This window comes from Drosophila biarmipes, chromosome 2L, assembly GCF_025231255.1.
Source record: "Drosophila biarmipes strain raj3 chromosome 2L, RU_DBia_V1.1, whole genome shotgun sequence".
Taxonomy (NCBI): domain Eukaryota; kingdom Metazoa; phylum Arthropoda; class Insecta; order Diptera; family Drosophilidae; genus Drosophila; species Drosophila biarmipes.
Window position 1 is genome coordinate 23,772,287 of NC_066612.1, and position 23,639 is coordinate 23,795,925.

At 43.3% G+C, this 23,639-nt stretch overlaps 6 protein-coding genes and 1 pseudogene across 6 annotated transcripts; 2 read left to right on the top strand and 5 right to left on the bottom strand.

The window, feature by feature from the left end:
- Nucleotides 1-1,041: 1,041 nt before the first annotated feature.
- LOC127010722 (histone H2B) lies at nucleotides 1,042-1,538 on the bottom strand. Its single transcript, XM_050885312.1, has one exon. It carries the CDS (start codon nucleotides 1,536-1,538, stop codon nucleotides 1,167-1,169), a length of 372 nt encoding a protein of 123 aa, XP_050741269.1. The 3' UTR covers nucleotides 1,042-1,166.
- A 1,615-nt stretch (nucleotides 1,539-3,153) lies between these two features.
- On the top strand, nucleotides 3,154-8,819 carry LOC127010665 (uncharacterized; annotated as a pseudogene).
- On the bottom strand, nucleotides 6,203-6,699 carry LOC122818052 (histone H2B). The gene has a single exon (XM_044091512.2). It carries the CDS (start codon nucleotides 6,697-6,699, stop codon nucleotides 6,328-6,330), a length of 372 nt encoding a protein of 123 aa, XP_043947447.1. The 3' UTR covers nucleotides 6,203-6,327.
- A 2,665-nt stretch (nucleotides 8,820-11,484) lies between the features above and the next one.
- Nucleotides 11,485-11,856, bottom strand: LOC127010723 (histone H2B). The gene has a single exon (XM_050885313.1). The coding sequence runs from the start codon at nucleotides 11,854-11,856 to the stop codon at nucleotides 11,485-11,487; it is 372 nt and encodes a 123-aa protein (XP_050741270.1).
- Nucleotides 11,857-13,470: 1,614 nt separating this feature from the next.
- On the top strand, nucleotides 13,471-19,064 carry LOC127010666 (uncharacterized). Its single transcript, XM_050885059.1, is given in 2 exon segments — nucleotides 13,471-13,909; nucleotides 18,648-19,064. Coding segments are annotated over 2 exon segments (828 nt in total). The 5' UTR covers nucleotides 13,471-13,498.
- On the bottom strand, nucleotides 16,645-17,296 carry LOC127010607 (histone H2B). Its single transcript, XM_050884815.1, has one exon. It carries the CDS (start codon nucleotides 17,014-17,016, stop codon nucleotides 16,645-16,647), a length of 372 nt encoding a protein of 123 aa, XP_050740772.1. The 5' UTR covers nucleotides 17,017-17,296.
- A 2,612-nt stretch (nucleotides 19,065-21,676) lies between the features above and the next one.
- Nucleotides 21,677-22,453, bottom strand: LOC108021908 (histone H2B). Its single transcript, XM_017090730.3, has one exon. The coding sequence runs from the start codon at nucleotides 22,171-22,173 to the stop codon at nucleotides 21,802-21,804; it is 372 nt and encodes a 123-aa protein (XP_016946219.2). The 5' UTR covers nucleotides 22,174-22,453; the 3' UTR covers nucleotides 21,677-21,801.
- Nucleotides 22,454-23,639: the final 1,186 nt, after the last annotated feature.

Sequence of the window (23,639 nt, forward strand, 5' to 3'; positions counted from 1 at the left end):
GAAGAAGCTGGCCACCAAAAAGGCATCTGGTTCCGCTGCCTTAAAAGCAAAGAAGGCCGCTGCCCCGCCATCGCATCCGCCAACTCAACAAATGGTGGACGCTTCTATCAAGAATTTGAAGGAACGAGGTGGCTCATCTCTTCTGGCAATCAAGAAATACATCACCGCCACCTACAAATGCGATGCCCAGAAGCTGGCTCCATTCATAAAGAAATACTTGAAATCTGCCGTGGTCAATGGAAAGTTGATCCAAACAAAGGGAAAAGGCGCGTCTGGTTCATTCAAACTGTCGGCCTCCGCCAAGAAGGATCCGAAGCCGAAGCCTGCGTCTGCTGAGAAGAAGGTGAAAAGCAAGAAGGTAGCCGTCAAAAAGACCGGAGCCACCGCCAAGAAAGTTGCCGCCGCAGCTGCCGACAAGAAGCCCAAGGCTAAGAAGGCTGTGGCCACCAAAAAGACCGCAGAGAAGAAGAAAACAGAGAAGGCGAAGGCCAAGGATGCAAAGAAAACTGGAACCGTGAAGGCGAAGCCAGCAGCAGCGAAGGCCAAGTCGACCGCAGTGAAGCCGAAGGCAGCAAAAGCAGCAAAGGCCAAGCCAGCGGCCTCTGCTAAGCCCAAAAAGGCGGTGAAGAAAGCAGCGGCGCCTGCTACCGCTAAGAAACCGAAAGCCAAGACTACGGCTGCCAAGAAGTAAATTGTGAAAAAGTACAGTACCTGGTACATGCTCGCAATCGTAATTTTAGATTTTGAAATCTGAAATTTAAACAAGCCCTTTTCAGGGCTACAACGTTCGTTTACAGGAGAAAGAAACTTTCAATTCACTTATCCGATTATTTTATGGCCATTCGCATTTTTCCACATTTAATTGGACTCGATTAGTTTATGATTAAAAAAGAAATATGTAATAAGAATATGTCATAACTTGTGTCTTAATACAAATAATTATAAGTGTACCCTTGTAGCCGCATTAATTTTAGCTGCTTTACCAGAGTATCTAAATGGAAAGTATATAAGGCTCCAAAGTTCTTCAGAAAAAAACACAAATTGAACTTTTATCACGCATTTTATTGGCAAACGGCAAGCTGAAAATTTAGTTTCTTTGGTTAAATATGTTGTGGCCCTGAAAAGGGCCTTTTTGGATCTTCCTCCCCATACGCAGCAGGAGAAAATTACTTGGAGCTGGTGTACTTGGTGACAGCCTTGGTTCCCTCACTGACGGCGTGCTTCGCCAACTCTCCGGGCAGAAGTAGGCGAACAGCCGTTTGGATCTCCCGACTGGTGATAGTCGAGCGCTTGTTGTAGTGAGCCAGACGAGAAGCCTCGGCAGCAATGCGTTCGAAGATATCATTCACAAAGCTGTTCATGATGCTCATCGCCTTCGACGAAATGCCCGTGTCGGGGTGGACCTGCTTCAGGACCTTGTAAATGTAGATGGCGTAGCTCTCCTTCCTCTTGCGCTTCTTCTTCTTGTCGCTCTTGGTGATGTTCTTCTGGGCTTTGCCAGCCTTCTTGGCTGCCTTTCCACTAGTTTTCGGCGGCATTATTCACTTCACTTATGATTTCACAAACACAACTCACTGATCATAATGGTGCCCAAGCGCGTTCAACTTTATACTTTTTCTCGAGCCATGTTTTCAGGTCTGGGGCACCCACCCCTAACTGAACGCGCAGGCAGACGGAAAAGTATAAATATGTGGCTACCCGGGGCTCGTCGAGCATTCGTTTTTAGTGTGTAAAGTGAACTAAGTGAAATACTCGTAAAGCAAAATGTCTGGTCGTGGAAAAGGTGGCAAAGTGAAGGGAAAGGCGAAGTCCCGCTCCAACCGTGCCGGTCTTCAGTTCCCAGTAGGCCGTATTCACCGTCTGCTCCGCAAGGGCAACTATGCCGAGCGAGTTGGTGCCGGCGCTCCAGTTTACCTGGCTGCTGTGATGGAATATCTGGCCGCTGAGGTTCTCGAGTTGGCTGGAAATGCTGCTCGTGACAACAAGAAGACTAGGATTATCCCGCGTCATCTGCAGCTGGCCATCCGCAACGACGAGGAGTTGAACAAGCTGCTCTCCGGCGTCACCATTGCCCAGGGTGGAGTGTTGCCCAACATACAGGCTGTTCTGTTGCCCAAAAAGACCGAGAAGAAGGCTTAAACGTTTGATACATACTTGTACATAAACAAACATAAACAAACCCAACCGTCCTTTTCAGGACGACCAAGGTGTTACCAAAGAATTGAAGAATTTTCAATACTAATACCATATTATTAAAACAATAAGTATAAGGACGTGTGGGAAACTGATGTCGATTTTGTATAAGCGTTGGTCCTATAGCAGTCGGACAGAATAAGACCTAAGAGGTTCATCGCAAAATGGCGAATTTCCGTCAATGCTGTATCTGCGGCACAGCCTGTACAAAATAGATGTGTATCTACCTGAACCACTTTCATTTCAAATTTCATTTTGGTTCAATAAACATATATTATTTATGAAGCATCAACTTTCGAATCAAAGCATTATTGGAAAATGTGTCTCTTTGGAAATTTAAATGGTGGTCCTGAAAAGGACCGATTGCTGAAAAAGTACAAGCTGTACTAGTTTTTTAACCGCCGAAGCCGTACAGGGTGCGGCCTTGCCTCTTCAGTGCGTACACAACGTCCATGGCGGTGACGGTCTTCCTCTTGGCGTGTTCGGTGTAGGTGACGGCATCACGGATAACGTTCTCCAAGAACACCTTCAGAACGCCTCGTGTTTCCTCGTATATAAGTCCGGAGATGCGTTTTACACCGCCACGACGAGCCAAACGGCGGATAGCTGGCTTCGTGATACCCTGGATGTTGTCACGCAGCACTTTGCGGTGACGCTTGGCGCCTCCTTTTCCCAAGCCTTTGCCTCCTTTACCACGACCAGTCATATTTCACTTCTCTTCTCTACTGTTAACACACTGCACGGTACGAAAGTCACTGAAGAACTATTTCCAAATTTTCGACGAGCTCATATTTATACCTAAACCCCCAGAAACACGAGCGAGTCCGAAAGATATGTTCGTCTCGCTCTCCGCTCGACAACTGAGATGGACTCTGCTTCCCTCTCTTTTCAACCCTCCCCGTTTTGCTATATAAGGAGGTAGCAAATGCGGCTATCGTTTATTGTGTTTTGAAACGTGAAGTGAACGTGAACAGCAGTGAATTCGAAAATGGCCCGTACCAAGCAAACCGCTCGCAAATCGACTGGTGGCAAGGCGCCACGCAAGCAACTGGCTACAAAGGCCGCTCGCAAGAGCGCCCCCGCCACCGGAGGCGTGAAGAAGCCTCATCGGTACCGCCCTGGAACTGTTGCCCTGCGTGAGATCCGTCGATACCAGAAGAGTACCGAGCTGCTGATCCGCAAGCTGCCTTTCCAGCGTCTGGTGCGTGAAATCGCTCAGGACTTCAAGACTGACCTGCGATTCCAGAGCTCGGCGGTGATGGCTCTGCAGGAAGCTAGCGAGGCCTATCTAGTAGGCCTCTTTGAAGATACCAACTTGTGTGCCATTCATGCCAAGCGTGTCACCATCATGCCCAAGGACATCCAGTTGGCCCGTCGCATTCGCGGCGAGCGTGCTTAAGTCGAGACGGCTTCAACTGGCTGCCAGTGCGCTTACATAATTTGTACAAATCGGTCCTTTTCAGGACCACAAATTAATTCAATGAGATACTAATTTTATCTGGAGGCTTTAACATAAAAATAAAGAAAATTATTTTCCGACCCGTTTTTTTAAGCGAATTGAATAATTGTTAATTCATTTTTTCCAATTTGTACTGCCTTGATAAATTTAATAGTAGTCGGAAATTGTCTTTTGATTTGAGTTCCCGGGGTTTTTTATGTGACAGCTGCTGTGCGGTACCGATGGTCAAGACTTTCAAACAGAAAAAATAAAAAAAAATACTAAATGCAGCATAAAAAAATATTAACTGGGCTAATGAATCTGTTGGTTGTTTAATAAACAAAATTTCATATATTTTCTTTATAATTTTAACTGCAGTGCAACCTCCAAGATATTTTTTAATAGGGACGCAAAATAAACAGTTTGTAGCTATATGTATATATTTCTGAAAATTGTTTAGAGTATTTTGAAATATTAGATAAAGCTAATATATAATATTAGTTTTTTACAATATATTTTATTTTTTTTTTATCAAATGTTTTTTAACAAATTTCGTTTTGAATGTCGGCATGTATTGAGAAAGGGTAGCGTTATATGGAACAACCACGATCAACATAAGACATTCAAACATCAACAAAAAATATAAAAACTTTTGAGCGCTATTTATAAATTAGACATAGCTGCTAAGGAATGCATAACGTCTTATAAAAAACAAGAAAAATATTAAAACATGTACTTTTTATATTTTTTCTTTAATATTAACTTAAGTGTGGTCTCAGGCCTCAATGGAATTTATATAAGGGACGGATATTAGCAAAATGTAGTGAAAACTATTAATAACAATGCCCCAAAAGCTGGACTGCGCTAAGCAAAGACATAATAAATATAAGAAAACATCGAACAAATACCACATTTTAAGTTAATTATATTTTTAACAATCAGAAAACTATTGCCGAGTGTGTTCTCACAGCCAATTTTGCATGTAGCCAAGGGACAACTTGAAACAAATAAAAAAATACCTAAAGTAATAATAAGTATAAAGACTTGTAGTATTACTTAAAGTAAAATGTTCAAACTTCATTTTTCCTTAGCAAGTTACAAAATATTTCTAGAAATCTTATTTTAAAATGTTTTTTTAAAGTAATTATTCATGTTACGAATGTCAATCTTGAAGTTGATACGGCTATAAAAGGTTACAAAAACAAGAACATAACATTTCTAGCACATTACCTTCTTAATTTATCGTTTTTGAATGTAAAACGATAAAAAAATTATTTAGTTTTAGTATCTTAAGCCCTGAAAATAAGAAAATAAGTTTGCACTTCAAGCAAAAATTAGCAGAGCAAATGACTGATGCCAGACTCACAGTTGAAGTGCTCTCCTCCTCGATTCTCATTCGAACGAAGGAGGTTGGTCACAAGCGCGCGCTCCGTTTTCTATACAAAAAAGTGTAGTTTAGTGAAAAAAAATGTCTGATTCTGCAGTTGCAACGTCCGCTTCCCCAGTGGCTGCTCCCCCAGCGCCAGTTGAGAAGAAGCTGGCCACCAAAAAGGCATCTGGTTCCGCTGCCTTAAAAGCAAAGAAGGCCGCTGCCCCGCCATCGCATCCGCCAACTCAACAAATGGTGGACGCTTCTATCAAGAATTTGAAGGAACGAGGTGGCTCATCTCTTCTGGCAATCAAGAAATACATCACCGCCACCTACAAATGCGATGCCCAGAAGCTGGCTCCATTCATAAAGAAATACTTGAAATCTGCCGTGGTCAATGGAAAGTTGATCCAAACAAAGGGAAAAGGCGCGTCTGGTTCATTCAAACTGTCGGCCTCCGCCAAGAAGGATCCGAAGCCGAAGCCTGCGTCTGCTGAGAAGAAGGTGAAAAGCAAGAAGGTAGCCGTCAAAAAGACCGGAGCCACCGCCAAGAAAGTTGCCGCCGCAGCTGCCGACAAGAAGCCCAAGGCTAAGAAGGCTGTGGCCACCAAAAAGACCGCAGAGAAGAAGAAAACAGAGAAGGCGAAGGCCAAGGATGCAAAGAAAACTGGAACCGTGAAGGCGAAGCCAGCAGCAGCGAAGGCCAAGTCGACCGCAGTGAAGCCGAAGGCAGCAAAAGCAGCAAAGGCCAAGCCAGCGGCCTCTGCTAAGCCCAAAAAGGCGGTGAAGAAAGCAGCGGCGCCTGCTACCGCTAAGAAACCGAAAGCCAAGACTACGGCTGCCAAGAAGTAAATTGTGAAAAAGTACAGTACCTGGTACATGCTCGCAATCGTAATTTTAGATTTTGAAATCTGAAATTTAAACAAGCCCTTTTCAGGGCTACAACGTTCGTTTACAGGAGAAAGAAACTTTCAATTCACTTATCCGATTATTTTATGGCCATTCGCATTTTTCCACATTTAATTGGACTCGATTAGTTTATGATTAAAAAAGAAATATGTAATAAGAATATGTCATAACTTGTGTCTTAATACAAATAATTATAAGTGTACCCTTGTAGCCGCATTAATTTTAGCTGCTTTACCAGAGTATCTAAATGGAAAGTATATAAGGCTCCAAAGTTCTTCAGAAAAAAACACAAATTGAACTTTTATCACGCATTTTATTGGCAAACGGCAAGCTGAAAATTTAGTTTCTTTGGTTAAATATGTTGTGGCCCTGAAAAGGGCCTTTTTGGATCTTCCTCCCCATACGCAGCAGGAGAAAATTACTTGGAGCTGGTGTACTTGGTGACAGCCTTGGTTCCCTCACTGACGGCGTGCTTCGCCAACTCTCCGGGCAGAAGTAGGCGAACAGCCGTTTGGATCTCCCGACTGGTGATAGTCGAGCGCTTGTTGTAGTGAGCCAGACGAGAAGCCTCGGCAGCAATGCGTTCGAAGATATCATTCACAAAGCTGTTCATGATGCTCATCGCCTTCGACGAAATGCCCGTGTCGGGGTGGACCTGCTTCAGGACCTTGTAAATGTAGATGGCGTAGCTCTCCTTCCTCTTGCGCTTCTTCTTCTTGTCGCTCTTGGTGATGTTCTTCTGGGCTTTGCCAGCCTTCTTGGCTGCCTTTCCACTAGTTTTCGGCGGCATTATTCACTTCACTTATGATTTCACAAACACAACTCACTGATCATAATGGTGCCCAAGCGCGTTCAACTTTATACTTTTTCTCGAGCCATGTTTTCAGGTCTGGGGCACCCACCCCTAACTGAACGCGCAGGCAGACGGAAAAGTATAAATATGTGGCTACCCGGGGCTCGTCGAGCATTCGTTTTTAGTGTGTAAAGTGAACTAAGTGAAATACTCGTAAAGCAAAATGTCTGGTCGTGGAAAAGGTGGCAAAGTGAAGGGAAAGGCGAAGTCCCGCTCCAACCGTGCCGGTCTTCAGTTCCCAGTAGGCCGTATTCACCGTCTGCTCCGCAAGGGCAACTATGCCGAGCGAGTTGGTGCCGGCGCTCCAGTTTACCTGGCTGCTGTGATGGAATATCTGGCCGCTGAGGTTCTCGAGTTGGCTGGAAATGCTGCTCGTGACAACAAGAAGACTAGGATTATCCCGCGTCATCTGCAGCTGGCCATCCGCAACGACGAGGAGTTGAACAAGCTGCTCTCCGGCGTCACCATTGCCCAGGGTGGAGTGTTGCCCAACATACAGGCTGTTCTGTTGCCCAAAAAGACCGAGAAGAAGGCTTAAACGTTTGATACATACTTGTACATAAACAAACATAAACAAACCCAACCGTCCTTTTCAGGACGACCAAGGTGTTACCAAAGAATTGAAGAATTTTCAATACTAATACCATATTATTAAAACAATAAGTATAAGGACGTGTGGGAAACTGATGTCGATTTTGTATAAGCGTTGGTCCTATAGCAGTCGGACAGAATAAGACCTAAGAGGTTCATCGCAAAATGGCGAATTTCCGTCAATGCTGTATCTGCGGCACAGCCTGTACAAAATAGATGTGTATCTACCTGAACCACTTTCATTTCAAATTTCATTTTGGTTCAATAAACATATATTATTTATGAAGCATCAACTTTCGAATCAAAGCATTATTGGAAAATGTGTCTCTTTGGAAATTTAAATGGTGGTCCTGAAAAGGACCGATTGCTGAAAAAGTACAAGCTGTACTAGTTTTTTAACCGCCGAAGCCGTACAGGGTGCGGCCTTGCCTCTTCAGTGCGTACACAACGTCCATGGCGGTGACGGTCTTCCTCTTGGCGTGTTCGGTGTAGGTGACGGCATCACGGATAACGTTCTCCAAGAACACCTTCAGAACGCCTCGTGTTTCCTCGTATATAAGTCCGGAGATGCGTTTTACACCGCCACGACGAGCCAAACGGCGGATAGCTGGCTTCGTGATACCCTGGATGTTGTCACGCAGCACTTTGCGGTGACGCTTGGCGCCTCCTTTTCCCAAGCCTTTGCCTCCTTTACCACGACCAGTCATATTTCACTTCTCTTCTCTACTGTTAACACACTGCACGGTACGAAAGTCACTGAAGAACTATTTCCAAATTTTCGACGAGCTCATATTTATACCTAAACCCCCAGAAACACGAGCGAGTCCGAAAGATATGTTCGTCTCGCTCTCCGCTCGACAACTGAGATGGACTCTGCTTCCCTCTCTTTTCAACCCTCCCCGTTTTGCTATATAAGGAGGTAGCAAATGCGGCTATCGTTTATTGTGTTTTGAAACGTGAAGTGAACGTGAACAGCAGTGAATTCGAAAATGGCCCGTACCAAGCAAACCGCTCGCAAATCGACTGGTGGCAAGGCGCCACGCAAGCAACTGGCTACAAAGGCCGCTCGCAAGAGCGCCCCCGCCACCGGAGGCGTGAAGAAGCCTCATCGGTACCGCCCTGGAACTGTTGCCCTGCGTGAGATCCGTCGATACCAGAAGAGTACCGAGCTGCTGATCCGCAAGCTGCCTTTCCAGCGTCTGGTGCGTGAAATCGCTCAGGACTTCAAGACTGACCTGCGATTCCAGAGCTCGGCGGTGATGGCTCTGCAGGAAGCTAGCGAGGCCTATCTAGTAGGCCTCTTTGAAGATACCAACTTGTGTGCCATTCATGCCAAGCGTGTCACCATCATGCCCAAGGACATCCAGTTGGCCCGTCGCATTCGCGGCGAGCGTGCTTAAGTCGAGACGGCTTCAACTGGCTGCCAGTGCGCTTACATAATTTGTACAAATCGGTCCTTTTCAGGACCACAAATTAATTCAATGAGATACTAATTTTATCTGGAGGCTTTAACATAAAAATAAAGAAAATTATTTTCCGACCCGTTTTTTTAAGCGAATTGAATAATTGTTAATTCATTTTTTCCAATTTGTACTGCCTTGATAAATTTAATAGTAGTCGGAAATTGTCTTTTGATTTGAGTTCCCGGGGTTTTTTATGTGACAGCTGCTGTGCGGTACCGATGGTCAAGACTTTCAAACAGAAAAAATAAAAAAAAATACTAAATGCAGCATAAAAAAATATTAACTGGGCTAATGAATCTGTTGGTTGTTTAATAAACAAAATTTCATATATTTTCTTTATAATTTTAACTGCAGTGCAACCTCCAAGATATTTTTTAATAGGGACGCAAAATAAACAGTTTGTAGCTATATGTATATATTTCTGAAAATTGTTTAGAGTATTTTGAAATATTAGATAAAGCTAATATATAATATTAGTTTTTTACAATATATTTTATTTTTTTTTTATCAAATGTTTTTTAACAAATTTCGTTTTGAATGTCGGCATGTATTGAGAAAGGGTAGCGTTATATGGAACAACCACGATCAACATAAGACATTCAAACATCAACAAAAAATATAAAAACTTTTGAGCGCTATTTATAAATTAGACATAGCTGCTAAGGAATGCATAACGTCTTATAAAAAACAAGAAAAATATTAAAACATGTACTTTTTATATTTTTTCTTTAATATTAACTTGTGGTCTCAGGCCTCAATGGAATTTATATAAGGGACGGATATTAGCAAAATGTAGTGAAAACTATTAATAACAATGCCCCAAAAGCTGGACTGCGCTAAGCAAAGACATAATAAATATAAGAAAACATCGAACAAATACCACATTTTAAGTTAATTATATTTTTAACAATCAGAAAACTATTGCCGAGTGTGTTCTCACAGCCAATTTTGCATGTAGCCAAGGGACAACTTGAAACAAATAAAAAAATACCTAAAGTAATAATAAGTATAAAGACTTGTAGTATTACTTAAAGTAAAATGTTCAAACTTCATTTTTCCTTAGCAAGTTACAAAATATTTCTAGAAATCTTATTTTAAAATGTTTTTTTAAAGTAATTATTCATGTTACGAATGTCAATCTTGAAGTTGATACGGCTATAAAAGGTTACAAAAACAAGAACATAACATTTCTAGCACATTACCTTCTTAATTTATCGTTTTTGAATGTAAAACGATAAAAAAATTATTTAGTTTTAGTATCTTAAGCCCTGAAAATAAGAAAATAAGTTTGCACTTCAAGCAAAAATTAGCAGAGCAAATGACTGATGCCAGACTCACAGTTGAAGTGCTCTCCTCCTCGATTCTCATTCGAACGAAGGAGGTTGGTCACAAGCGCGCGCTCCGTTTTCTATACAAAAAAGTGTAGTTTAGTGAAAAAAAATGTCTGATTCTGCAGTTGCAACGTCCGCTTCCCCAGTGGCTGCTCCCCCAGCGCCAGTTGAGAAGAAGCTGGCCACCAAAAAGGCATCTGGTTCCGCTGCCTTAAAAGCAAAGAAGGCCGCTGCCCCGCCATCGCATCCGCCAACTCAACAAATGGTGGACGCTTCTATCAAGAATTTGAAGGAACGAGGTGGCTCATCTCTTCTGGCAATCAAGAAATACATCACCGCCACCTACAAATGCGATGCCCAGAAGCTGGCTCCATTCATAAAGAAATACTTGAAATCTGCCGTGGTCAATGGAAAGTTGATCCAAACAAAGGGAAAAGGCGCGTCTGGTTCATTCAAACTGTCGGCCTCCGCCAAGAAGGATCCGAAGCCGAAGCCTGCGTCTGCTGAGAAGAAGGTGAAAAGCAAGAAGGTAGCCGTCAAAAAGACCGGAGCCACCGCCAAGAAAGTTGCCGCCGCAGCTGCCGACAAGAAGCCCAAGGCTAAGAAGGCTGTGGCCACCAAAAAGACCGCAGAGAAGAAGAAAACAGAGAAGGCGAAGGCCAAGGATGCAAAGAAAACTGGAACCGTGAAGGCGAAGCCAGCAGCAGCGAAGGCCAAGTCGACCGCAGTGAAGCCGAAGGCAGCAAAAGCAGCAAAGGCCAAGCCAGCGGCCTCTGCTAAGCCCAAAAAGGCGGTGAAGAAAGCAGCGGCGCCTGCTACCGCTAAGAAACCGAAAGCCAAGACTACGGCTGCCAAGAAGTAAATTGTGAAAAAGTACAGTACCTGGTACATGCTCGCAATCGTAATTTTAGATTTTGAAATCTGAAATTTAAACAAGCCCTTTTCAGGGCTACAACGTTCGTTTACAGGAGAAAGAAACTTTCAATTCACTTATCCGATTATTTTATGGCCATTCGCATTTTTCCACATTTAATTGGACTCGATTAGTTTATGATTAAAAAAGAAATATGTAATAAGAATATGTCATAACTTGTGTCTTAATACAAATAATTATAAGTGTACCCTTGTAGCCGCATTAATTTTAGCTGCTTTACCAGAGTATCTAAATGGAAAGTATATATGGCTCCAAAGTTCTTCAGAAAAAAACATAAATTGAATTTTTATCACGCATTTTATTGGCAAACGGCAAGCTGAAAATTTAGTTTCTTTGGTTAAATATGTTGTGGCCCTGAAAAGGGCCTTTTTGGATCTTCCTCCCCATACGCAGCAGGAGAAAATTACTTGGAGCTGGTGTACTTGGTGACAGCCTTGGTTCCCTCACTGACGGCGTGCTTCGCCAACTCTCCGGGCAGAAGTAGGCGAACAGCCGTTTGGATCTCCCGACTGGTGATAGTCGAGCGCTTGTTGTAGTGAGCCAGACGAGAAGCCTCGGCAGCAATGCGTTCGAAGATATCATTCACAAAGCTGTTCATGATGCTCATCGCCTTCGACGAAATGCCCGTGTCGGGGTGGACCTGCTTCAGGACCTTGTAAATGTAGATGGCGTAGCTCTCCTTCCTCTTGCGCTTCTTCTTCTTGTCGCTCTTGGTGATGTTCTTCTGGGCTTTGCCAGCCTTCTTGGCTGCCTTTCCACTAGTTTTCGGCGGCATTATTCACTTCACTTATGATTTCACAAACACAACTCACTGATCATAATGGTGCCCAAGCGCGTTCAACTTTATACTTTTTCTCGAGCCATGTTTTCAGGTCTGGGGCACCCACCCCCAACTGAACGCGCAGGCAGACGGAAAAGTATAAATAGTGGCTACCCGGGGCTCGTCGAGCATTCGTTTTCAGTGTGTAAAGTGAACTAAGTGAAATACTCGTAAAGCAAAATGTCTGGTCGTGGAAAAGGTGGCAAAGTGAAGGGAAAGGCGAAGTCCCGCTCCAACCGTGCCGGTCTTCAGTTCCCAGTAGGCCGTATTCACCGTCTGCTCCGCAAGGGCAACTATGCCGAGCGAGTTGGTGCCGGCGCTCCAGTTTACCTGGCTGCTGTGATGGAATATCTGGCCGCTGAGGTTCTCGAGTTGGCTGGAAATGCTGCTCGTGACAACAAGAAGACTAGGATTATCCCGCGTCATCTGCAGCTGGCCATCCGCAACGACGAGGAGTTGAACAAGCTGCTCTCCGGCGTCACCATTGCCCAGGGTGGAGTGTTGCCCAACATACAGGCTGTTCTGTTGCCCAAAAAGACCGAGAAGAAGGCTTAAACGTTTGATACATACTTGTACATAAACAAACATAAACAAACCCAACCGTCCTTTTCAGGACGACCAAGGTGTTACCAAAGAATTGAAGAATTTTCAATACTAATACCATATTATTAAAACAATAAGTATAAGGACGTGTGGGAAACTGATGTCGATTTTGTATAAGCGTTGGTCCTATAGCAGTCGGACAGAATAAGACCTAAGAGGTTCATCGCAAAATGGCGAATTTCCGTCAATGCTGTATCTGCGGCACAGCCTGTACAAAATAGATGTGTATCTACCTGAACCACTTTCATTTCAAATTTCATTTTGGTTCAATAAACATATATTATTTATGAAGCATCAACTTTCGAATCAAAGCATTATTGGAAAATGTGTCTCTTTGGAAATTTAAATGGTGGTCCTGAAAAGGACCGATTGCTGAAAAAGTACAAGCTGTACTAGTTTTTTAACCGCCGAAGCCGTACAGGGTGCGGCCTTGCCTCTTCAGTGCGTACACAACGTCCATGGCGGTGACGGTCTTCCTCTTGGCGTGTTCGGTGTAGGTGACGGCATCACGGATAACGTTCTCCAAGAACACCTTCAGAACGCCTCGTGTTTCCTCGTATATAAGTCCGGAGATGCGTTTTACACCGCCACGACGAGCCAAACGGCGGATAGCTGGCTTCGTGATACCCTGGATGTTGTCACGCAGCACTTTGCGGTGACGCTTGGCGCCTCCTTTTCCCAAGCCTTTGCCTCCTTTACCACGACCAGTCATATTTCACTTCTCTTCTCTACTGTTAACACACTGCACGGTACGAAAGTCACTGAAGAACTATTTCCAAATTTTCGACGAGCTCATATTTATACCTAAACCCCCAGAAACACGAGCGAGTCCGAAAGATATGTTCGTCTCGCTCTCCGCTCGACAACTGAGATGGACTCTGCTTCCCTCTCTTTTCAACCCTCCCCGTTTTGCTATATAAGGAGGTAGCAAATGCGGCTATCGTTTATTGTGTTTTGAAACGTGAAGTGAACGTGAACAGCAGTGAATTCGAAAATGGCCCGTACCAAGCAAACCGCTCGCAAATCGACTGGTGGCAAGGCGCCACGCAAGCAACTGGCTACAAAGGCCGCTCGCAAGAGCGCCCCCGCCACCGGAGGCGTGAAGAAGCCTCATCGGTACCGCCCTGGAACTGTTGCCCTGCGTGAGATCCGTCGATACCAGAAGAGTACCGAGCTGCTGATCCGCAAGCTGCCTTTCCAGCGTCTGGTGCGTGAAATCGCTCAGGACTTCAAGACTGACCTGCGATTCCAGAGCTCGGCGGTGATGGCTCTGCAGGAAGCTAGCGAGGCCTATCTAGTAGGCCTCTTTGAAGATACCAACTTGTGTGCCATTCATGCCAAGCGTGTCACCATCATGCCCAAGGACATCCAGTTGGCCCGTCGCATTCGCGGCGAGCGTGCTTAAGTCGAGACGGCTTCAACTGGCTGCCAGTGCGCTTACATAATTTGTACAAATCGGTCCTTTTCAGGACCACAAATTAATTCAATGAGATACTAATTTTATCTGGAGGCTTTAACATAAAAATAAAGAAAATTATTTTCCGACCCGTTTTTTTAAGCGAATTGAATAATTGTTAATTCATTTTTTCCAATTTGTACTGCCTTGATAAATTTAATAGTAGTCGGAAATTGTCTTTTGATTTGAGTTCCCGGGGTTTTTTATGTGACAGCTGCTGTGCGGTACCGATGGTCAAGACTTTCAAACAGAAAAAATAAAAAAAAATACTAAATGCAGCATAAAAAAATATTAACTGGGCTAATGAATCTGTTGGTTGTTTAATAAACAAAATTTCATATATTTTCTTTATAATTTTAACTGCAGTGCAACCTCCAAGATATTTTTTAATAGGGACGCAAAATAAACAGTTTGTAGCTATATGTATATATTTCTGAAAATTGTTTAGAGTATTTTGAAATATTAGATAAAGCTAATATATAATATTAGTTTTTTACAATATATTTTATTTTTTTTTTATCAAATGTTTTTTAACAAATTTCGTTTTGAATGTCGGCATGTATTGAGAAAGGGTAGCGTTATATGGAACAACCACGATCAACATAAGACATTCAAACATCAACAAAAAATATAAAAACTTTTGAGCGCTATTTATAAATTAGACATAGCTGCTAAGGAATGCATAACGTCTTATAAAAAACAAGAAAAATATTAAAACATGTACTTTTTATATTTTTTCTTTAATATTAACTTAAGTGTGGTCTCAGGCCTCAATGGAATTTATATAAGGGACGGATATTAGCAAAATGTAGTGAAAACTATTAATAACAATGCCCCAAAAGCTGGACTGCGCTAAGCAAAGACATAATAAATATAAGAAAACATCGAACAAATACCACATTTTAAGTTAATTATATTTTTAACAATCAGAAAACTATTGCCGAGTGTGTTCTCACAGCCAATTTTGCATGTAGCCAAGGGACAACTTGAAACAAATAAAAAAATACCTAAAGTAATAATAAGTATAAAGACTTGTAGTATTACTTAAAGTAAAATGTTCAAACTTCATTTTTCCTTAGCAAGTTACAAAATATTTCTAGAAATCTTATTTTAAAATGTTTTTTTAAAGTAATTATTCATGTTACGAATGTCAATCTTGAAGTTGATACGGCTATAAAAGGTTACAAAAACAAGAACATAACATTTCTAGCACATTACCTTCTTAATTTATCGTTTTTGAATGTAAAACGATAAAAAAATTATTTAGTTTTAGTATCTTAAGCCCTGAAAATAAGAAAATAAGTTTGCACTTCAAGCAAAAATTAGCAGAGCAAATGACTGATGCCAGACTCACAGTTGAAGTGCTCTCCTCCTCGATTCTCATTCGAACGAAGGAGGTTGGTCACAAGCGCGCGCTCCGTTTTCTATACAAAAAAGTGTAGTTTAGTGAAAAAAAATGTCTGATTCTGCAGTTGCAACGTCCGCTTCCCCAGTGGCTGCTCCCCCAGCGCCAGTTGAGAAGAAGCTGGCCACCAAAAAGGCATCTGGTTCCGCTGCCTTAAAAGCAAAGAAGGCCGCTGCCCCGCCATCGCATCCGCCAACTCAACAAATGGTGGACGCTTCTATCAAGAATTTGAAGGAACGAGGTGGCTCATCTCTTCTGGCAATCAAGAAATACATCACCGCCACCTACAAATGCGATGCCCAGAAGCTGGCTCCATTCATAAAGAAATACTTGAAATCTGCCGTGGTCAATGGAAAGTTGATCCAAACAAAGGGAAAAGGCGCGTCTGGTTCATTCAAACTGTCGGCCTCCGCCAAGAAGGATCCGAAGCCGAAGCCTGCGTCTGCTGAGAAGAAGGTGAAAAGCAAGAAGGTAGCCGTCAAAAAGACCGGAGCCACCGCCAAGAAAGTTGCCGCCGCAGCTGCCGACAAGAAGCCCAAGGCTAAGAAGGCTGTGGCCACCAAAAAGACCGCAGAGAAGAAGAAAACAGAGAAGGCGAAGGCCAAGGATGCAAAGAAAACTGGAACCGTGAAGGCGAAGCCAGCAGCAGCGAAGGCCAAGTTGACCGCAGTGAAGCCGAAGGCAGCAAAAGCAGCAAAGGCCAAGCCAGCGGCCTCTGCTAAGCCCAAAAAGGCGGTGAAGAAAGCAGCGGCGCCTGCTACCGCTAAGAAACCGAAAGCCAAGACTACGGCTGCCAAGAAGTAAATTGTGAAAAAGTACAGTACCTGGTACATGCTCGCAATCGTAATTTTAGATTTTGAAATCTGAAATTTAAACAAGCCCTTTTCAGGGCTACAACGTTCGTTTACAGGAGAAAGAAACTTTCAATTCACTTATCCGATTATTTTATGGCCATTCGCATTTTTCCACATTTGATTGGACTCGATTAGTTTATGATTAAAAAAGAAATATGTAATAAGAATATGTCATAACTTGTGTCTTAATACAAATAATTATAAGTGTACCCTTGTAGCCGCATTAATTTTAGCTGCTTTACCAGAGTATCTAAATGGAAAGTATATATGGCTCCAAAGTTCTTCGGAAAAAAACATAAATTGAATTTTTATCACGCATTTTATTGGCAAACGGCAAGCTGAAAATTTAGTTTCTTTGGTTAAATATGTTGTGGCCCTGAAAAGGGCCTTTTTGGATCTTCCTCCCCATACGCAGCAGGAGAAAATTACTTGGAGCTGGTGTACTTGGTGACAGCCTTGGTTCCCTCACTGACGGCGTGCTTCGCCAACTCTCCGGGCAGAAGTAGGCGAACAGCCGTTTGGATCTCCCGACTGGTGATAGTCGAGCGCTTGTTGTAGTGAGCCAGACGAGAAGCCTCGGCAGCAATGCGTTCGAAGATATCATTCACAAAGCTGTTCATGATGCTCATCGCCTTCGACGAAATGCCCGTGTCGGGGTGGACCTGCTTCAGGACCTTGTAAATGTAGATGGCGTAGCTCTCCTTCCTCTTGCGCTTCTTCTTCTTGTCGCTCTTGGTGATGTTCTTCTGGGCTTTGCCAGCCTTCTTGGCTGCCTTTCCACTAGTTTTCGGCGGCATTATTCACTTCACTTATGATTTCACAAACACAACTCACTGATCATAATGGTGCCCAAGCGCGTTCAACTTTATACTTTTTCTCGAGCCATGTTTTCAGGTCTGGGGCACCCACCCCTAACTGAACGCGCAGGCAGACGGAAAAGTATAAATAGTGGCTACCCGGGGCTCGTCGAGCATTCGTTTTCAGTGTGTAAAGTGAACTAAGTGAAATACTCGTAAAGCAAAATGTCTGGTCGTGGAAAAGGTGGCAAAGTGAAGGGAAAGGCGAAGTCCCGCTCCAACCGTGCCGGTCTTCAGTTCCCAGTAGGCCGTATTCACCGTCTGCTCCGCAAGGGCAACTATGCCGAGCGAGTTGGTGCCGGCGCTCCAGTTTACCTGGCTGCTGTGATGGAATATCTGGCCGCTGAGGTTCTCGAGTTGGCTGGAAATGCTGCTCGTGACAACAAGAAGACTAGGATTATCCCGCGTCATCTGCAGCTGGCCATCCGCAACGACGAGGAGTTGAACAAGCTGCTCTCCGGCGTCACCATTGCCCAGGGTGGAGTGTTGCCCAACATACAGGCTGTTCTGTTGCCCAAAAAGACCGAGAAGAAGGCTTAAACGTTTGATACATACTTGTACATAAAAAACAAACCCAACCGTCCTTTTCAGGACGACCAAGGTGTTACCAAAGAATTGAAGAATTTTCAATACTAATACCATATTATTAAAACAATAAGTATAAGGACGTGTGGGAAACTGATGTCGATTTTGTATAAGCGTTGGTCCTATAGCAGTCGGACAGAAATAAGACCTAAGAGGTTCATCGCAAAATGGCGAATTTCTGTCAATGCTGTATCTGCGGCACAGCCTGTACAAAATAGATGTGTATCTACCTGAACTACTTTCATTTCAAATTTCATTTTGGTTCAATAAACATATATTATTTATGAAGCATCAACTTTCAAATCAAAGCATTATTGGAAAATGTGTCTCCTTTGGAAATTTAAATGGTGGTCCTGAAAAGGACCGATTGCTGAAAAAGTACAAGCTGTACTAGTTTTTTAACCGCCGAAGCCGTACAGGGTGCGGCCTTGCCTCTTCAGTGCGTACACAACGTCCATGGCGGTGACGGTCTTCCTCTTGGCGTGTTCGGTGTAGGTGACGGCATCACGGATAACGTTCTCCAAGAACACCTTCAGAACGCCTCGTGTTTCCTCGTATATAAGTCCGGAGATGCGTTTTACACCGCCACGACGAGCCAAACGGCGGATAGCTGGCTTCGTGATACCCTGGATGTTGTCACGCAGCACTTTGCGGTGACGCTTGGCGCCTCCTTTTCCCAAGCCTTTGCCTCCTTTACCACGACCAGTCATATTTCACTTCTCTTCTCTACTGTTAACACACTGCACGATACGAAAGTCACTGAAGAACTATTTCCAAATTTTCGACGAGCTCATATTTATACCTAAACCCCCAGAAACACGAGCGAGTCCGAACGATATGTTCGTCTCGCTCTCCGCTCGACAACTGAGATGGACTCTGCTTCCCTCTCTTTTCAACCCTCCCCGTTTTGCTATATAAGGAGGTAGCAAATGCGGCTATCGTTTATTGTGTTTTGAAACGTGAAGTGAACGTGAACAGCAGTCAATTCGAAAATGGCCCGTACCAAGCAAACCGCTCGCAAATCGACTGGTGGCAAGGCGCCACGCAAGCAACTGGCTACTAAGGCCGCTCGCAAGAGCGCCCCCGCCACCGGAGGCGTGAAGAAGCCTCATCGGTACCGCCCTGGAACTGTTGCCCTGCGTGAGATCCGTCGATACCAGAAGAGTACCGAGCTGCTGATCCGCAAGCTGCCTTTCCAGCGTCTGGTGCGTGAAATCGCTCAGGACTTCAAGACTGACCTGCGATTCCAGAGCTCGGCGGTGATGGCTCTGCAGGAAGCTAGCGAGGCCTATCTAGTAGGCCTCTTTGAAGATACCAACTTGTGTGCCATTCACGCCAAGCGTGTCACCATCATGCCCAAGGACATCCAGTTGGCCCGTCGCATTCGCGGCGAGCGTGCTTAGGTCGAGACGGCTTCAACTGGCTGCCAGTGCGCTAACATAATTTGTACAAATCGGTCCTTTTCAGGACCACAAATTAATTCAATGAGATACTAATTTTATCTGGAGGCTTTAACATAAAAATAAAGAAAAATTATTTTCCGTCCCGTTTTTTTAAGTGAATTGAATAATTGTTAATTCATTTTTTCCAATTTGTACTGCCTTGATAAATTTAATAGTAGTCGGAAATTGTCTTTTGATTTGAGTTCCCGGGGTTTTTTATGTGACAGCTGCTGTGCGGTACCGATGGTCAAGACTTTCAAACAGAAAAAATAAAAAAAAAATACTAAATGCAGCATAAAAAAATATTAACTGGGCTAATGAATCTGTTGGTTGTTTAATAAACAAAATTTCATATATTTTCTTTATAATTTTAACTGCAGTGCAACCTCCAAGATATTTTTTAATAGGGACGCAAAATAAACAGTTTGTAGCTATATGTATATATTTCTGAAAATTGTTTAGAGTATTTTGAAATATTAGATAAAGCTAATATATAATATTAGTTTTTTACAATATATTTTATTTTTTTTTTATCAAATGTTTTTTAACAAATTTCGTTTTGAATGTCGGCATGTATTGAGAAAGGGTAGCGTTATATGGAACAACCACGATCAACATAAGACATTCAAACATCAACAAAAAATATAAAAACTTTTGAGCGCTATTTATAAATTAGACATAGCTGCTAAGGAATGCATAACGTCTTATAAAAAACAAGAAAAATATTAAAACATGTACTTTTTATATTTTTTCTTTAATATTAACTTAAGTGTGGTCTCAGGCCTCAATGGAATTTATATATGGGACGGATATTAGCAAAATGTAGTGAAAACTATTAATAACAATGCCCCAAAAGCTGGACTGCGCTAAGCAAAGACATAATAAATATAAGAAAACATCGAACAAATACCACATTTTAAGTTAATTATATTTTTAACAATCAGAAAACTATTGCCGAGTGTGTTCTCACAGCCAATTTTGCATGTAGCCAAGGGACAACTTGAAACAAATAAAAAAATACCTAAAGTAATAATAAGTATAAAGACTTGTAGTATTACTTAAAGTAAAATGTTCAAACTTCATTTTTCCTTAGCAAGTTACAAAATATTTCTAGAAATCTTATTTTAAAATGTTTTTTTAAAGTAATTATTCATGTTACGAATGTCAATCTTGAAGTTGATACGGCTATAAAAGGTTACAAAAACAAGAACATAACATTTCTAGCACATTACCTTCTTAATTTATCGTTTTTGAATGTAAAACGATAAAAAAATTATTTAGTTTTAGTATCTTAAGCCCTGAAAATAAGAAAATAAGTTTGCACTTCAAGCAAAAATTAGCAGAGCAAATGACTGATGCCAGACTCACAGTTGAAGTGCTCTCCTCCTCGATTCTCATTCGAACGAAGGAGGTTGGTCACAAGCGCGCGCTCCGTTTTCTATACAAAAAAGTGTAGTTTAGTGAAAAAAAATGTCTGATTCTGCAGTTGCAACGTCCGCTTCCCCAGTGGCTGCTCCCCCAGCGCCAGTTGAGAAGAAGCTGGCCACCAAAAAGGCATCTGGTTCCGCTGCCTTAAAAGCAAAGAAGGCCGCTGCCCCGCCATCGCATCCGCCAACTCAACAAATGGTGGACGCTTCTATCAAGAATTTGAAGGAACGAGGTGGCTCATCTCTTCTGGCAATCAAGAAATACATCACCGCCACCTACAAATGCGATGCCCAGAAGCTGGCTCCATTCATAAAGAAATACTTGAAATCTGCCGTGGTCAATGGAAAGTTGATCCAAACAAAGGGAAAAGGCGCGTCTGGTTCATTCAAACTGTCGGCCTCCGCCAAGAAGGATCCGAAGCCGAAGCCTGCGTCTGCTGAGAAGAAGGTGAAAAGCAAGAAGGTAGCCGTCAAAAAGACCGGAGCCACCGCCAAGAAAGTTGCCGCCGCAGCTGCCGACAAGAAGCCCAAGGCTAAGAAGGCTGTGGCCACCAAAAAGACCGCAGAGAAGAAGAAAACAGAGAAGGCGAAGGCCAAGGATGCAAAGAAAACTGGAACCGTGAAGGCGAAGCCAGCAGCAGCGAAGGCCAAGTCGACCGCAGTGAAGCCGAAGGCAGCAAAAGCAGCAAAGGCCAAGCCAGCGGCCTCTGCTAAGCCCAAAAAGGCGGTGAAGAAAGCAGCGGCGCCTGCTACCGCTAAGAAACCGAAAGCCAAGACTACGGCTGCCAAGAAGTAAATTGTGAAAAAGTACAGTACCTGGTACATGCTCGCAATCGTAATTTTAGATTTTGAAATCTGAAATTTAAACAAGCCCTTTTCAGGGCTACAACGTTCGTTTACAGGAGAAAGAAACTTTCAATTCACTTATCCGATTATTTTATGGCCATTCGCATTTTTCCACATTTAATTGGACTCGATTAGTTTATGATTAAAAAAGAAATATGTAATAAGAATATGTCATAACTTGTGTCTTAATACAAATAATTATAAGTGTACCCTTGTAGCCGCATTAATTTTAGCTGCTTTACCAGAGTATCTAAATGGAAAGTATATAAGGCTCCAAAGTTCTTCAGAAAAAAACACAAATTGAACTTTTATCACGCATTTTATTGGCAAACGGCAAGCTGAAAATTTAGTTTCTTTGGTTAAATATGTTGTGGCCCTGAAAAGGGCCTTTTTGGATCTTCCTCCCCATACGCAGCAGGAGAAAATTACTTGGAGCTGGTGTACTTGGTGACAGCCTTGGTTCCCTCACTGACGGCGTGCTTCGCCAACTCTCCGGGCAGAAGTAGGCGAACAGCCGTTTGGATCTCCCGACTGGTGATAGTCGAGCGCTTGTTGTAGTGAGCCAGACGAGAAGCCTCGGCAGCAATGCGTTCGAAGATATCATTCACAAAGCTGTTCATGATGCTCATCGCCTTCGACGAAATGCCCGTGTCGGGGTGGACCTGCTTCAGGACCTTGTAAATGTAGATGGCGTAGCTCTCCTTCCTCTTGCGCTTCTTCTTCTTGTCGCTCTTGGTGATGTTCTTCTGGGCTTTGCCAGCCTTCTTGGCTGCCTTTCCACTAGTTTTCGGCGGCATTATTCACTTCACTTATGATTTCACAAACACAACTCACTGATCATAATGGTGCCCAAGCGCGTTCAACTTTATACTTTTTCTCGAGCCATGTTTTCAGGTCTGGGGCACCCACCCCTAACTGAACGCGCAGGCAGACGGAAAAGTATAAATAGTGGCTACCCGGGGCTCGTCGAGCATTCGTTTTCAGTGTGTAAAGTGAACTAAGTGAAATACTCGTAAAGCAAAATGTCTGGTCGTGGAAAAGGTGGCAAAGTGAAGGGAAAGGCGAAGTCCCGCTCCAACCGTGCCGGTCTTCAGTTCCCAGTAGGCCGTATTCACCGTCTGCTCCGCAAGGGCAACTATGCCGAGCGAGTTGGTGCCGGCGCTCCAGTTTACCTGGCTGCTGTGATGGAATATCTGGCCGCTGAGGTTCTCGAGTTGGCTGGAAATGCTGCTCGTGACAACAAGAAGACTAGGATTATCCCGCGTCATCTGCAGCTGGCCATCCGCAACGACGAGGAGTTGAACAAGCTGCTCTCCGGCGTCACCATTGCCCAGGGTGGAGTGTTGCCCAACATACAGGCTGTTCTGTTGCCCAAAAAGACCGAGAAGAAGGCTTAAACGTTTGATACATACTTGTACATAAACAAACATAAACAAACCCAACCGTCCTTTTCAGGACGACCAAGGTGTTACCAAAGAATTGAAGAATTTTCAGACCTAATACCATATTATTAAAACAATAAGTATAAGGACGTGTGGGAAACTGATGTCGATTTTGTATAAGCGTTGGTCCTATAGCAGTCGGACAGAAATAAGACCTAAGAGGTTCATCGCAAAATGGCGAATTTCTGTCAATGCTGTATCTGCGGCACAGCCTGTACAAAATAGATGTGTATCTACCTGAACTACTTTCATTTCAAATTTCATTTTGGTTCAATAAACATATATTATTTATGAAGCATCAACTTTCAAATCAAAGCATTATTGGAAAATGTGTCTCCTTTGGAAATTTAAATGGTGGTCCTGAAAAGGACCGATTGCTGAAAAAGTACAAGCTGTACTAGTTTTTTAACCGCCGAAGCCGTACAGGGTGCGGCCTTGCCTCTTCAGTGCGTACACAACGTCCATGGCGGTGACGGTCTTCCTCTTGGCGTGTTCGGTGTAGGTGACGGCATCACGGATAACGTTCTCCAAGAACACCTTCAGAACGCCTCGTGTTTCCTCGTATATAAGTCCGGAGATGCGTTTTACACCGCCACGACGAGCCAAACGGCGGATAGCTGGCTTCGTGATACCCTGGATGTTGTCACGCAGCACTTTGCGGTGACGCTTGGCGCCTCCTTTTCCCAAGCCTTTGCCTCCTTTACCACGACCAGTCATATTTCACTTCTCTTCTCTACTGTTAACACACTGCACGATACGAAAGTCACTGAAGAACTATTTCCAAATTTTCGACGAGCTCATATTTATACCTAAACCCCCAG

Bases quoted from the DNA above. Each gene is read 5' to 3' on its own strand.
- LOC127010722 (XM_050885312.1), bottom strand. From the start codon at position 1,538: ATGCCGCCGAAAACTAGTGGAAAGGCAGCCAAGAAGGCTGGCAAAGCC.
- LOC122818052 (XM_044091512.2), bottom strand. From the start codon at position 6,699: ATGCCGCCGAAAACTAGTGGAAAGGCAGCCAAGAAGGCTGGCAAAGCC.
- LOC127010723 (XM_050885313.1), bottom strand. From the start codon at position 11,856: ATGCCGCCGAAAACTAGTGGAAAGGCAGCCAAGAAGGCTGGCAAAGCC.
- LOC127010607 (XM_050884815.1), bottom strand. From the start codon at position 17,016: ATGCCGCCGAAAACTAGTGGAAAGGCAGCCAAGAAGGCTGGCAAAGCC.
- LOC108021908 (XM_017090730.3), bottom strand. From the start codon at position 22,173: ATGCCGCCGAAAACTAGTGGAAAGGCAGCCAAGAAGGCTGGCAAAGCC.